This window comes from Typopeltis vanoorti, chromosome 4, assembly GCF_054136105.1.
Source record: "Typopeltis vanoorti isolate ZY-2024b chromosome 4, IOZ_Tvanoo_1.0, whole genome shotgun sequence".
In the NCBI taxonomy this organism is placed as follows: domain Eukaryota; kingdom Metazoa; phylum Arthropoda; class Arachnida; order Uropygi; family Thelyphonidae; genus Typopeltis; species Typopeltis vanoorti.
Window position 1 is genome coordinate 11,214,756 of NC_143552.1, and position 15,403 is coordinate 11,230,158.

The following is a 15,403-nucleotide window of genomic DNA, read 5'->3' on the forward strand; positions in this document are numbered from 1 at the left end:
GAAAGCCACGATAATACACCGTAGTAAATACAAATATGAAAGGCTTTTAATGGAATCAGCTTCAGCCCTAATAAACAATCCAAACCTCAACAAATTTGGCTGCATGAGACTGCCTCAAATTTGGGAAACCTACATCAGAAGACCTTCAGCCCAAGAATACCAGCATTGCCCGCTAGGGGGCACTATCAGGACTTTAGGAGAAATAATAGCATCCTGCTTCTTCCTTACTTTTTGTTGTGCCTGCATGCAAGTGTCTTGTTCTTAAGTTCCTTGAAAATGGCAACGTGACGTTGCTGAAATATTGAAGTATATTAAAATTTATTCTGATTGATTAAAAATAAAATAATAAATAAAATAAAAAGAAATTAAGGATTTAATTTAATTTCTTTTTAGGGTCATTCAGGAGAAATTTTCAAGGGACTGAAGCTGCTTAATTTTTGATTTTGATGAAATTGGGTTGTTTTACTTTATCCTGTGGAATAAAATTTTCTGTTTTAAATTTTTCTTCACATCCTGTTAATTACGACAACTATTTTTATTCAGTAGATCCACATAATTTTTGCAGTTTTGTAAAGTTTTACAGTTAATCATAACTTATTTCCATATTATTATTATTATGTGACACCTCCAAGGAGAACAAAGACTCATCGAGGGAGGGCACCTACTCTACAACTCTTCATATCCACCACTCATTCAACCAACTACAGCGAACCACATCATCTACACCAACACCATCTACTGCCCACCACTAGTATTTTCACAGACAATCACCAGTATCCATGCCCAAGGAAGGATACGAACTTGCAGCCTTTTGGCTGGAGAGTGGATACACTAACCACTCAGCCAACCAGGCTGGCCAATTTTTTTACTGCAAAAATGCCAAAAAAAAAAATTTCAAGATGGCAGCCGATTGCTTTAGGGTGTTTTGAATGCCATTTTGTTCTCTACTCTGTTGGGCCTAGGTTGAAATCCACAAGTTTGGTTTTTGATGTGTTTTATATACACATATAGCAGAATGTGTATGTCAAAGTTGATTGAAGAAATGATTCAGTCTGTTGCTTTGATTGAACTGTTTCTACCTCCTTGATGGTGTCTCCACTTTGAAGTGATAAGAAGGCTTGTTTGCACTGATTATCTCAAGGGACCACACTAGGGATCTCCCTAACTAGATAGCTCATAAGGTGGGACTGGTTATCAAATAAAAATCTCTAACTCATAAGCTCAGAACAGAAAGAATGGATTACAATTAGAAAGTTTCTGTGTTGCTATGAAATAATGGTGGATTTAATATCCACTTAATTTTTGCATTGCCGAACTGAAGCGTTTTGGCTCTTTATTTTAGTAAAAGGGTCAGGGGCGCGTCACCAATGTGTGCAATGCGTGCAACGCACGCAGGCGTCAGGATAGTAAAGGCCCCAAAGATTTCAGGCGAGGAAGAAATACTTAAAAAAATATTATTCATTAATTATATCAAAATAAATTACATTTTTGTTTAAATTTTAATTATATTTTATAGATTTGTCTTAAACAAATTATTTATAATTCACTTATTTGTTATTATTCCTTAAGATCTTATTTTATTCTGATCCTAGTTCTAACAAGTAGTTTAGCATAAACAAGTAAAAACTTGAACTTGCATGAGTTTACTGTTTACAGGATGACACGCGTTTGAATTTGTTTAATCTTGTTCACACTCGCATTTGCTCTAAACATATATAAGAACATCTGCTGCAGTTTTTAACTTTATTCTATATTCTGCTGTTATCAGCAGAATATAGGCAACATCTTGCAATGTACCTGAATCGTCATGAGAAAAATTTAAATCATTTGAACAATTACAAAAAATGGACAGAATTAAATACATCCTTAAAAAATAAAACTTGTATTGATCATTTGCAGCAAACGGTTTTAGATAATGAAAGGAAACATTGGTATGAAGTTATAAAAAGAATAATTTTCGTAGTACAGTTTTTAGGCAAACAAAATCTAGTTCTTCGTGGTAAAGGTAATAAACTTTACGATCACAACAAAGGCAATTTTTTAAAATGCATTGAGATGTTAGAAAAGTTTGATCATTTTATATCGGAACACACGTGATGTGTGGCTAATGATCTTGACTTTAAAAATATGCCCTCCTATTTAGGAGATAAAATTCAAAATGAAATACTCACTTTATTGGCATCAAATATTAAAAATAACGTTTTTATAAAGTGTTTTTTTTTATTGGGGGGAGGGGTATAGGGGCACCAACTAAAGTTTTGCACACAGGCGCCAGACACTACTGCGCACCCCTGAAAAGGGTAAAGGATTTCTCAGGCATTCTAAAGGTAGCTACATAGAATGTAGAAGTATAATGACAAAGGAATTGGAATTAGTTAAACAACTATATAAAACACGCACACAAAATAATAATATAGCAATAACAGACACAAACAAACAAAAAAAAGTTAAAGGGAACAAAAGGTATAAATATTATGTTATATAGTGGAGTAGACCAGAATATCAGAGCTTAGAATAGAGTGTCCATTATAATTGATTCTAAGTGAAAAAAAAATGAAATACAAAAATGCACTTTTGTAAATGATCAAATTATAACAGTTAAATGAAAAGCAAATATAGAAATATTTAATTTAAAAACAAATATTATAGGGGATATATTTCTGAAGAAGGTAGAAAAGATGATTCTTCACAGTTTATGAGGAACTACAAAAACAGTAAATGCAATGAAAGTGATTATATATTGATAGCAGGAGACAACACTGCTAGAGTTACCAAAATAAAAAAATTGCACGAATAATAATAGTCAAGAACTATTAGACTTTTACATTTTCAATAATTTAAAAATAACTTTTTTATATCATCACCATGAAAAAAATATATACACTTGGAATAATAGGGGAACAAGTTCAATAATTGACTGTATCATTGTTAATCATAAACTAACTACATATAAGGTATGTATATGTTTACAGAGAAAATGAATCCTTTTGAATTCCAAAATACTAACAAAATGAAGAAAAGAAATAAGAAAAAAACAAGTATATAAAGTTTTATCTATTACAAGACAAAAGCATTACAGTATTATTATTATTGATGTTAGACCTCTATGGAGTCAGAGGCTTTCCGCATGAGGTACACAATCACACACAAAGCTCATCAAACTGTGCCTTAAACTTGATCATTATGTCTGCATTCACAATACACTCAGGCAATGCATTCACTTACTAGCCGCTCTCCATCCAAAGAACATGCTCTTCACTTCTTCATATCACCATCAGGTGGCGTCTGTGAGTAAGTTACTATAAACTAGTGCTCCAGCATTTTATCGCTACTTTTATCCATTCAAATTAAAGTAGGTACCAAGAAGCAGATAACCTCAGCACACGCTGTACGTACTTTTAGTGTATTAAACCAGTTATATTTCGATCTAAAAATTGGCCACGTGCAAGCGCACCCTATACCTACCATACAAAGCAAAGATGGCGGCAACAAAAGCCAATGACAAACAAGTACCCCGTGTTTCGCTAGCGTTATTTCGCTTAGATTGCAGACATACCCACAAAGTTGCGCAGCTGCAAAACCGATATCAGCCAAAAAAAAAAGGGTATAATGTGAGAGTTCTGCTTCCACTGGTTATATGCTTCCCGCGCAGAAATGGATGAAACGGCACACAAGATATATATCGACGTTAACCAACCCTATTTCTGTTCGCTGTGCCTCCCATCTGCAAAACAGCTCCTGAATTTAGGCAAATGAATAGAAAGCCTCAAACAACACATCAGTGTTATGAACGAAACTCTTTCCTCCAAAATATGTGCACTAGAACCCAAGGTTTTAGAAACCTCGAATCAACTGATGATCAGCGGCGCAACGCAAGTTCACCCTCCCCTTGATTGAACTCCATGAAATAATTGCATCAACAGTGCACAACTGGATGGAGGCCAGAAACAAAAAATTCAACGCCATCATTTTGAACTTTCGAAAAGAAAATGGAAAAGCACTAAAAGAAGACATCATCAAACTAGCTGAAGAATGTGACATCGACCCTAAAAATATCATCAGATGCCATCGTTTCGGACCCACAAACAAAAGCAAGGACGGAACGAATTTTCTTCGCTGACAAGCACATCAAAACCAGTAGCAGTGATCAACAACAAGTTCAAAGACACTTGTCCCTAGTCGCACATATTATTATTATTATCCAGGCCTCCATGGAGTCAAAAGACTCATCGTGTGAGGTCCTTCCTAAGAAACACAAAGTCCAACAAGACTCATCGAGGGGAGGTCCCTCCTAAGAAACACAAAGTCTATCATACCACTCTTTAAACTCATTGACAGTTCTCACCACTCTATCAGGCAATGCATTCCATGGTTCAGCCACCCTCCATGCAAAGAAACCACTCCTCACCCTCTTGCTCACTGTTTCCTTTCGTATCTTCCAGGGATGACCTCTTGTCATCACTCCTTCTCGCTGTTCAACCAAGCGAAAGAGCTCCCCATTGTCAACCTTGTAACCACCTTTCAACAGTTTAAAAGTCTCAATCATATCACCTCTCCTTCTTCTCCACCAAACTCTGCAGTCCACATTCCCTCAGCCGATCCTCATAACTAACATTGTACAGTCCTGAAACCATCTTTGTTATCTGCCTTTGTACCCTTTCCACAGTTAATTTATCCCCTTCAAATCCTGGGGACCAAATCTGAGAACAATTGTCTAAGTGTGGTCTGATCCGAGTCTTATACAACGGAAAGATAGCCCTTTTATCTCTGCACGTCGGTGCCTTCTCATTGTTGCAGCAATCCTCTGTTACCTTTACCACCTTTGCTGTACATCCCCTAAATTTGGTTTCTATCAATCATCAACTCCAGATCTCTTGTCTCCCCTACTTCCTCCAGTATAACTCCTCCCATAGAGTATGCAGCATCCCATCGATGTTTCCCAAACCTTAAGATCTTACATTTTGCTGCATTAAACCAACATCCCCCGTATGTGCTTGATCAGACTTATCATTGCACAAAGGGGACAAGGATGCCAACTTCGAAGACAACTTGCAGAAAAACGTCAAAATAGTGACTACAGTTGGACCATCGACTACAGACAAGTTAAATTGGTAGAAAAACCAAGTGACGCCACTTGGTTTTTGCATGGTGGCCAGTATGGAGGCACTGCATATGAATCGTGCAGAACCTCTGTGATCAAACATATGACTCACAAAACCCTACAAATCCACTTTATCAACATCCGTGGCCTAAACTCCAACCTTAATAGTGTCCACTACCACCTGCAGTCTACCAAACCCCACCTACTCTTTCTGGCAGAAACTCAGATCTCACCTCCCTCCAGCACTATTCATCTGAACCTTCCAAACTACACACTCTTTAACTCCTTTTGACCCAAGGATGGCATCTGTGTATACATCTGCTTCAGCTTACCTTACCAGAGATCACCCAACCTAGAATTGCCCTACTTTGATCTCCTCTGGATGAAAATTTCCCTACCCAACTCAGTCAAATTCATATGCTGTCTGTATCGCTCCCCAAATACAACCAACCACTCAAACCCACAGAACAAGTTTCTTTTCCTCCTCCTCCTCCATCTCTGCAACCACTGCACTATGGAACAGTATATCCTTTGATGTGTTCCGTAGGGAATACAATCTACAGTCATTCAAATCTAATGTGAGCAAGTAGCTTCTTTCCCAACCCATACATGGTACTAATGTACTATAGGTTGATCTACCCACCTCTCGTGTGTGGGCTCAACATTTATATATATATATATAAAACTTCTTTACAGTTTCCAGGGATAGCTTCTTGTTCTACCCCCCCCCCCCCCGATTTGGTTAGAAATTGCTTCCATGTTAACCTGGTAACAATCCCTGACCAATTACTACCTTTGTGAGGCTTCTCTTGGACCCTTTTTAACATACATTCATCACCATGAAAACCAGGTGACCAAATCTGTGCATGGTAATCCACACGAGGCCTGAACAAGGCCTTATATAGTGGAATCTATATAACCTATTCTGTATGCCACGGGTCTCTGCATCATTGCCATATTTCGTGAGAATTTCACAACTTGTGCAATGTGGCCCTTTATAAGGCCTTATACAATGGAACCTTAATCTCTTTATGTCTACATGCCAAGATCCTTCACTTCATTAAATTAAACTAGCAAAGAAATTATATTCTTGTTTTATCCTTTATCCAAGTGTATGCAAACAAAATTTGCAGGTATATGCAAACAAAATTTTTACAACTGGGTACTTGTATATCGAAGCTAGTGACTTCACATTAATGCAGGCACGTGCACACTTACACTTTTAGGCATGTATAATGCTATGCATTATGGGAAGGGTCACCACCAGACTGGTTTTGGGTAGTGACCACTGAAGAGACCTTTATTGAGGTCTCATCATTGGGAGCCAAACTCAGAAATACCGAGGTTGAATTAATGCAGGGGTCATATACTTCCCATTGTAAAAAGGTGTATCACTTTATTATTAAAATTCTCTGGATTAGAGGTAAATATAGGAAGATTAATAATTAATTAATTTTTTTTATTTTATGTAAGTTATTTTTTTTAATAAGTTAGGAAATTTAATGATGTTTTTTAGTTATCTTGCATTAGCTATTTAGGTGGCACCTTTTGGAATTGTCAGTTATTGTTCAACCTTGTACTGAAGATGCCTGTGATACTCAGGTGAAAATTATATTAATAAATAATATTTTACATGCGTTAATTCTGTTATTATTATTTATTTAAATAATATCTTGGCTAGTTTAATTTAATTTGCAACCAAGGGGAATAAACTTCCAACCTTTGCATCATTGCCATTATCCAACGTAACTTCAAACTTGTGAAGTGTGACTCTGAACTTCAGCTCCATGTCCACCACCATTTCCAGGTCTTTTATCTCCTCAACTTCCTTCAAAATTTCCCCATCCAGCATATATTTTGTGTCCAACTGTCACCTGCCAAATTTCAGTACCTTATGTTTTGCAACATAAGGTACTGACATATTGAACTGATAGTTCAACTCACTTGCCCACTCATACAATCTATTCAAGTCCTCCTGTAAGTTGATATCTGCCTGATTCTGTATAATTCTCCCCAGTTTTGCATCATCTGTAAAAGTTGTGTATTTGTTATATCTGTAGTTATCCAATGTGATTACTTTGCGACTTGTGAAGTAATCGCACCTCACTGTTCCAGTATCATTAATGTAGATGTTAAACAATAGTGGCTCCAAAACAGACACTACTAGTGGCTTGCCTCTTCCCTGACACTGCACCCCCATACACAACTTGCCGATATCTATCTGACAGTCAGTTACCTATCCAACTCACTATTCTGTTATCCAATTCCATCCATTTTAATTTATTTAACAGCTTGTCGTGTGGCAAATTGCTACTGTTTAATCTATCAAAACCCTTTGCAAAATCTAAGTATACCACTGTATATGCATCTTCCTTGTCCAATACATTTATCACCTTGTTATAGTATATAAGTAACTTGAAACATGATCACCTTTTAACAAGCTCATACTGACAATCATAGAGATTGATAGTTGCTGTTATCAATCCCTTTCTGTATCCTGGTTCTCACTAATCTCTCCAGTACCATAACCACAATTTCAGATATACAGATTGGTCTCTAATTTATAGTAATAGCCTTAACACAAGCTTTATGCAGTGGAACACATACCTTCTTTCCACTCCCTTGGTACATCTGCTGTCGCAAGACTTATTAAAAAGGCATGCCAATGCTACTGCCAATTATGTTGAATATTCCCGTAAGTCATGTTATGATATGTCCTCAAATCCTATTGCCTTATTGACATCAGGTTTATTTAATTCCTCATATACCTCCTGCTCACTCACAAGCCACCCTTTCCTATTTCCTCTACACTTGAGCTTCATGAGAAGCTCAAGTGTAGAGGAAATGGGTGAATGGTATTTCAGAAAAGGGTATTTCATCCTCATCAGGGTGAATGGCCTCTACTTGAGGCCATTCACCCTGATGAGGATGAAATATCCTTATAAACTATTCACTGAATACATGAACTGTATCCTCTGCAACAGTTGCTATTCCACTGTTTTCACCCATTAACATCTTCTTACCATGATCATTCTTGCTTCTACTTGCCACATATCTGAAATAGTTTTTTTTTTTTTTTTGCCTGATTTGTTAATTTCTGTTAATATTATCTTATTCTATTTTTTTAATTTTTTTTTTAACGAACATAAGTTTGTTTAAACAATTTATGTAGAATTTATATGCAAATCTACATAGTATGGAAATAACTAGGACTCGCAACTTATAATTTATAATGTATAATTTATTTTTCCACAGTATATGATCTTGTCAATTTTAATAGCAGTTCTATAGAAAGTGAGTTATAATTTTAAAAGTTACTATCATAAACACAGTAGACAATCATTCTGTCATAGTGAAATAAGCTTTGATGCTCGAATGTCCGCAACAGCTTCAAACGCTCTGAAGAATAGTGGTGGGAGCAACTTTTACTAAACTGTGAGATATAGCTGTAATGTATTCTCATGTTGTCCATTTTTTTTGCTTTTTTCGAAATATTTCTTTAAGCAGCTTGTCTTCACTGGATGCAAAATTTTTTTTTACCAGTAAGGTTGCTAGAACATTAGAACATAGTAACAGTATTATTCTACCAGCAGTGACCTACAGTAGCAAGGCATGCAACACAAAAAAAAAATAGGAACAAACCCTAATAACCATCCAAAGGGAAATATAAGCAAAAAAAAAAAAAAAAACACACATAATATATACACTTAAATAAGGAAAAAATCTGGATTCAAAGATGTGGTAGAAGCTATCTATGTCAACAAAAAATAGGTGGACAGGACATATAGCAAGTATGAATGATAATGGATGAGCTTCAAGAATACGGACTGGTATCCCAGATACATAAAAAGAAAACATGGTAGATCACCTAAGAAATAGGAAGATCCTATATTAAAATCAATAGGAAGGAAATGGAGGAGATTGGCTCAGCATAGAGGAAGTTGGCATCTTTGTGATCTGCAGTCATGGAGAAACTGAGATCACAGGTCCATCAAGGAAATCTTGCTAGAACATTAGAATGTAGTAACATTATTCTACCAACAATGACTTGCAGTAGCAAGACATGGAACACAACAACAACAACAAAAAAAAAAAAATGGAAGAACAAACCCTAATAATAACCCAAAGGGCAATAGAAAGAAGAGTCTGTAATATAAGCAAAAAAAATCTAGGATGATGACAGCATGTAGCTTTCAAGTAGACCTTTGCAAGTCAGCCTTTGTGATGAACAGTTCAATGGTTACCTCCAGCACCATCATATGGACCATGTGACTTGGCAAGAAAGTGCCAGTCTGCAAATTAACCAAAATCATTTTTGTACTTAGCCAGGTTAAAGTTCTTTCTGTTCTTATATTGAGCAGACATTCCATCACTAAAATAATTTTTTCAAAGTAGGAAACTTTCTTTCAAATGGTTTATCAAACTCGCAGAAAAGCATAAACTACTATGATGTATTTCAATCAATCACTGATAACAGTTTCAGATTTTAAACACAATAATATTACTAATTATATGAAGAGCTAAAGGCTTCAATTTGGTGAAGTGAAATTATTTAAGTTAAGGGATATTACATCCCATATTGTTTCATAGCCGAAAAAGAAACTGAAAGAGTTTCTTGCTGAATATAGAAACTATATAAAGTTCGGCGAGTCCAAGCATAAGCAAATACCTGGATAATGCAACACCTAACCCATTTGGTAGTGCAACACTGAGGCAACTCATAGTAAGGGTGGAGCAAGCTCCGATCACTATTCTTGGTATTTACCCATAATATGAAACCCAGCTCCTAGAAGCTGTATTACTGTTCTACATTATGAGAGAAGGACTCTACATATTGGACTCGCCGAACTTTATATAGTTTCTATATTCTGCATATTACTTAACTTACAAACAATAATATTATTTTATCACTTTAGTTATCAAAATGTTATTCTCTCTCTCTTGAAATTGAAGTAAAGTTATGAATTGTAAAAATAGTTAAATAGCAGATAATAGTTCTTCTGATTGGATGTTCAACACATTATGTGCTTGTACATAAATGTTATTATTATTTTTTGTAATTTTTAAACATTCATTTACCTTTTTTCTCATTTGCTATTGTAACATGACAACACCACTCATGAACCTAAAAAAAAAAAAAAAAATATTGATAGGTGATTGCACTAAATGTGCTGAAAGTTGCAACAAAACTGCAGTTTTTTTCTTTCCCTCCAAAAGATTGTCTAGGCTGAATTGATGGAAATAACAGAATAGGACCAATTTTGCTTTATATCCATCTCCGATAATTTGAAATTTATATGCTTGCATAGTTATATTACTTCAAAGTGGCCATTTTAAAATTCCCCCCCCCCAGAAGAAACAGTTCAAACAAGGTGATTTTGGGCGTACATGTTCCAGTACATGTATAAAACAACCTACTCTTAAGTTAGGTTGAATCCACTACTTGTGGATTCAACCTAACTTAAGAGTACAAAATGAGGGAAAAAGAGCACTTGGAACACCTAAAGCAGGTAGTTGCATCTTGAAAAAAATTAGCATTATCTGATAATGCAAATTAAAAAAAAAAAAAAATAAATAACAGCCTGATTGGCTTGAGTGGATAACATACTCTGCAATCAGTAGGTCATGTGTTTGAGTCCCACTGTGGGCATGGGTGTTTGTAAAAGCCTTCTCTGGATGTGCTTGTATAGCTCCTTGACTTTATAAGGCTTTCTTTTTTTTTGTAAAGAAAATGACTACTTTGAGCATTAAAATGGCAGTAAAAAATCAGAAAACAAACAGTCTGGAAATAAGCTGTAATTGATTTTAAAACCCTACTGGAATTGTAACAATTCTGTGTATTTTCCAAATAGAAAGGGCTGTCATAATTAATGGGATGCCGAAAAAAATCTAAAGGATCGTCATCAAATTCCTGACATGTACCCTCAAGGGGTGTGCAGGATATGATAGTACTATATGAAAAATTTACATCATTACTAACTTCCTATCTACAATTTTCCTCCAAATCAGTCTGTTATTTGTCAAGACTCCAACATTATCAGATCTTATATTTCTATCGTCTAAGGTACTTTGTACCGTATCAATCCACCTATATCTTGGTCTTCCTCTGGGTCATTTTCCAGCCAACCTGCAGAGAACACTTGTTTTGCTAATCAACTTCTAATCAAATTCCTAATCTAAAGGATAGGATAATTAAATAAGACTTTCATCAAAATATAAAATTATGTAACTTCAGTTTAATTTGATTTCATGTGAATAGCTAATTATGTAACATTATTCAGTTACATGTCTGTGTGAGGTGTTGGAACATATAGAAAATATAGAGAAATAGGCAGTGCATAAAATGAAAAAATATGGAGATTACTTACTAATTTATTTGTTTTGCTTTATTTTCAAGGATGACATTAGTGAACATCGTGTGCAAGTGTACATGCTATTTTTATCAATGAAGAAACTGAACCGATTAGATAAGCATCGGTGCAAAAAAGCTAGAGATGCTGTAAATGAGGTTTGTTATCTAAACTTTTAGCCCAATATTAGTATGAACATGTAAAATAAATACTTATGTATCATTTATTATAGATAAATTGTGTACTCTGCTGCTGTTTTATAAGTAAACAACTTTAATTTCAATCTTCATAAAATAAGTATGAAGCCAGGACACAAGGCAGATTTTCCATTATGGTGAACTGCAAATAAACAATTGTGTACCTATCTTGACTTTTTTTAAAAAAATATTTATCTGACACATGAGATATGTGGGATAGCACATCAGTGCGGTGCGTAAGGTGCAGATAAGGATGGAGAAAGAAGAAACCTATTCACATTCTTCTTAAAGAGCTGTAGGTTGAAGCTGTTGGGAAACACATCATGAGAAATGCTGTTCCAGAGGACAGAGGTAAACAGAATAAATGAAGAAGAGGAGAAGTACGTTCGGTGAGTTCGCAGTTGTACTGTAAAGGGATGTTGGGCAGCTGCTGTTCTTGTTTTAACAGGCCTAACAGCAAGTGGAGGAATGATGCTTGCCAATTCACTGGAGCAATGACCATGGAAGTACCTTAGAAGAGATGCAGAACTGAAGAACTTCATCTGTGAGATGAAGTGAGCCTGTGTGGAAAGGATCATTTGAGCCAAATTGCTCTCCTCTGGACAGCATCAAGAATTTTTAAGAAAGTTTATTAGCTGGGTGGATGTAAAATAGTTTCTTGAACTGAAACAGAACCTAATTTTTTAGAAGCCAAGAAATCTGTTGATGGGATGTGTTTGTGCCAAGAGAGGTTGGCACAAACACATTTCAGTTCAAGAAGAGATAGTTTATCCTGTCTAGTGATGTGATTATTACCGAGGATAAGGGAAGGTGAGCTGAAATCCCTTTTGTGAGAGAAAAGGCAGGATGGCATTTCGGCAGCATTGAAGGTGACTAGGTTATCCTTGTCCCACTGAAAGATAGTTTGGAGATGAGTGTTTAAGGCACCAGTTGTAGATGATCTTGATGTAAATGATGCCTGGGAACTACATAATTTGTCCAAGGAGTAGGATGAATGAAGAGCGTTATCCTCGGTAAAGCTATGGATATGATTTGCACTGATTGAAAGGTCATTTATGTACATGAGTAAAGAGAAAGAGATGAGAAAAAGGAGCTCTGAGGCACAGGGCTCCTTTCTCTGAAATATTTGTGATCTGTCTACCTGCACCCAAGTGGATGCGAATATCTATTCTATAACCTGTAGATTTGAATCCCAGAAACCTATAACCTGTAGGGTTGAATCATAATATCTTAGGGAGAAAGATAAATAAAGTTTCAGGAAGTTAATTGGATAATTAGCACTCATTCATTGGTGGTAAAACTCGAAGAGAGGGTGCCATGACATTCAGTGAATGATCAGAGAGGAAGAAGCTGGCTATCCAGTTATAGACAGTGGCAGGTAAACCAGAGGAAGACAGTTTGTAAAGCAGGTCTTGATGACATACATGATCTAAATCATTGGAAATGTCAAGGGCAACAGCACACGTTTCTCTGAACCTTTCCATGGCACATGTCCACTGGCAGGTGATGTAGGCTAAGAAATCAGCTGTGGATTTGGATTGGCAGAATCCATACTGGTGGTCCTTGATTAACTGGTAAACTTCTAGGTAGCGAAGAAGTAGACCATTGATAAGAATTATAACACTGGAGGATAACTCACGTAAAATACTTTATTAGCATACAATTTTCACCTAAGTATCATAGGCATTGTCAGTAAAAGATCCCAGAATGGCAATTAAACATTAACAGAGGCAATTTTAAAAAAAAAACACCAAAGTAGCTAATGTAAGATAGCTATAAAAGGTCAGTAATTTCCTCACTTATTTAAAAAAATGTATATATATATATATTGTGATTATTCATTTTTACTCGGTAGAAAATATTATAAATTATTTTAAATGACTGATACCGAGAGATAAAGAGATGACATGGTTTATTTAAAAAGATACTACTAGTTTACTAGTTTCGTTGAATGGATCAACTTCTTCAGCTATCACAATCAAAGAAATATCCAAAAAGTAACAGAGACTTAAAAATTGCATTAACAGTCCTGTCCTGTCAGGTGTCTTCTCCCTCCAGGAGATTGACTACCATGTGTCTCCACCATGTCCTATTCTGTGCCTCTCTGCCGCATTCCTCATATGAGAGATAGGCCAAGTCTTCTATATTTTTCGTCCACTCCAGTCTTTGTCTTCCTTTCTTTCTCTTTCCCTCCACAGTTCCTCCGAGAAGTGTCCTTTGTAGGCAGCTGTTTCTCAGAATATGTCCAAAATATCTGACTTTTCTCTTTTTAATTTCTTTCATCAGGCTCCTGTTTACGCCTGCCATCTCTAGTACCTCTTCATTTGTCTTTTTTTGTCTTTCCGTGATATTCTCATAATTCTTCGCAGCATCCACATTTCAAAGGCTTCCAGTTTTTTCACACTCAGATTGGAGAGTGTCCATGTCTCTACTCCATATAATAATGTAGACCATATGTAGCATTTGGAGATTCTTAGTCTTGTTTTCAGATTTAATTCTCTAGATGTTAGTAGATTTTTCATACTGTTGAAAGTTGACCTTGCAATTTCAATCCTTTTTCTAATTTCATCTTCTGTCCTGCCATTCTTTGTGATCAAGTGTCCGGGGTATATGTATTTTTGCACCTGTTCTAATTTATTTCCTTTTATATTGATGCATATTTTTGGTATTTTCTTTTCTCCTGAAAAGAAAATACCAAATACCAAAATATCATGATTTTTGTCTTTTTAAAGTTGAAACTGAGGCCATACTGTTCGCTATACTTGAGGGTTTCATCTATAAGAGTTTTGAGGTCATATTTGTTTTCAGCTAGAAGAACTGTGTCATCTGTATATCTTAGGTTATTAATATTTCTACCCCCCCCCCTACAGTGATTCTTTTGGTTACTAATTTTATTAAATATTTCTTCTGTGTACAGGTTAAAGAGAATTGGAGAAAAGACACAGCCTTGTCTCACACCTTTCTGAACTGGGAATTCTTCTGAGGTCTCTCTATTTATTCTCAAAGATGCAGTCTGTTCCCAGTAAAGATTAGTTAATAGCCTAATGTCTTTTCCATCCATGCCTATTTTTGAAAGAATTTCAATTAATTGTTCATGTTGGACATTGTTGAATGCCTTTTTGTAATCTATGAATCAGAGGTACACATATTTTTGTTTTTCTAGATATCTTTCTATGATGGTTCTGACGTTGAAAATACCTTCTCTTGTACCTACATTTTCCTTGAAGCCACTTTGTGTATCATTTATTTCTATGTTTATTTTTCTTTTATTTTGTTCAAGAATAACGTATAGAAGGACTTTTGATACTTGACTGATGAGGCTAATTGTCCTGAACTCTTCACATCTTGTAGCTTTTGTTTTTTTGGGAATTGGAACGAAAATTAAATGATTAATATCTCTGGGTAGAAATCCAGTCTCGTATGTTTTATTGCATAATTTTGTTAGAAATTTCAGTCCTCCTTCATTGAGAGCCCTCAACCATTCTGCCAAGATGTTATCTATTCCTGCAGCTTTATGTGGTTTTAGTTTTCTGGTGGCATTTTCAACTTCACAGAGTAAAATGGATGGTCCTTCTAAATCAATCTGTTCAGGAATATCATTTCTTTGTTGTTCATATAATTTCCTTGTGTATTCAATCCATTTTTCCATGATTTCTTTTTTATCCATTAGAATATGGTCTCTTGAGTCTCTAATGACACTTGCATGGTTTGCTGTATTTGTCCTGCTTGTCATTTCTCTGATCTTTTCATGCATT

General features: G+C 35.6%; 1 protein-coding gene across 2 annotated transcripts in view; it reads left to right on the top strand.

The window, feature by feature from the left end:
• thoc5 (THO complex subunit 5) overlaps positions 1 to 15,403 on the top strand; it is a 514,059-nt gene that overhangs the window by 74,818 nt on the left and 423,838 nt on the right. For both annotated transcript variants that reach the window (XM_090391636.1, XM_090391637.1), the window contains exon 3: positions 11,499 to 11,609. In XM_090391636.1, coding sequence (XP_090247762.1) covers positions 11,499 to 11,609 — 111 coding nt within the window. The remainder of the gene's footprint in view (positions 1 to 11,498; positions 11,610 to 15,403) is intronic.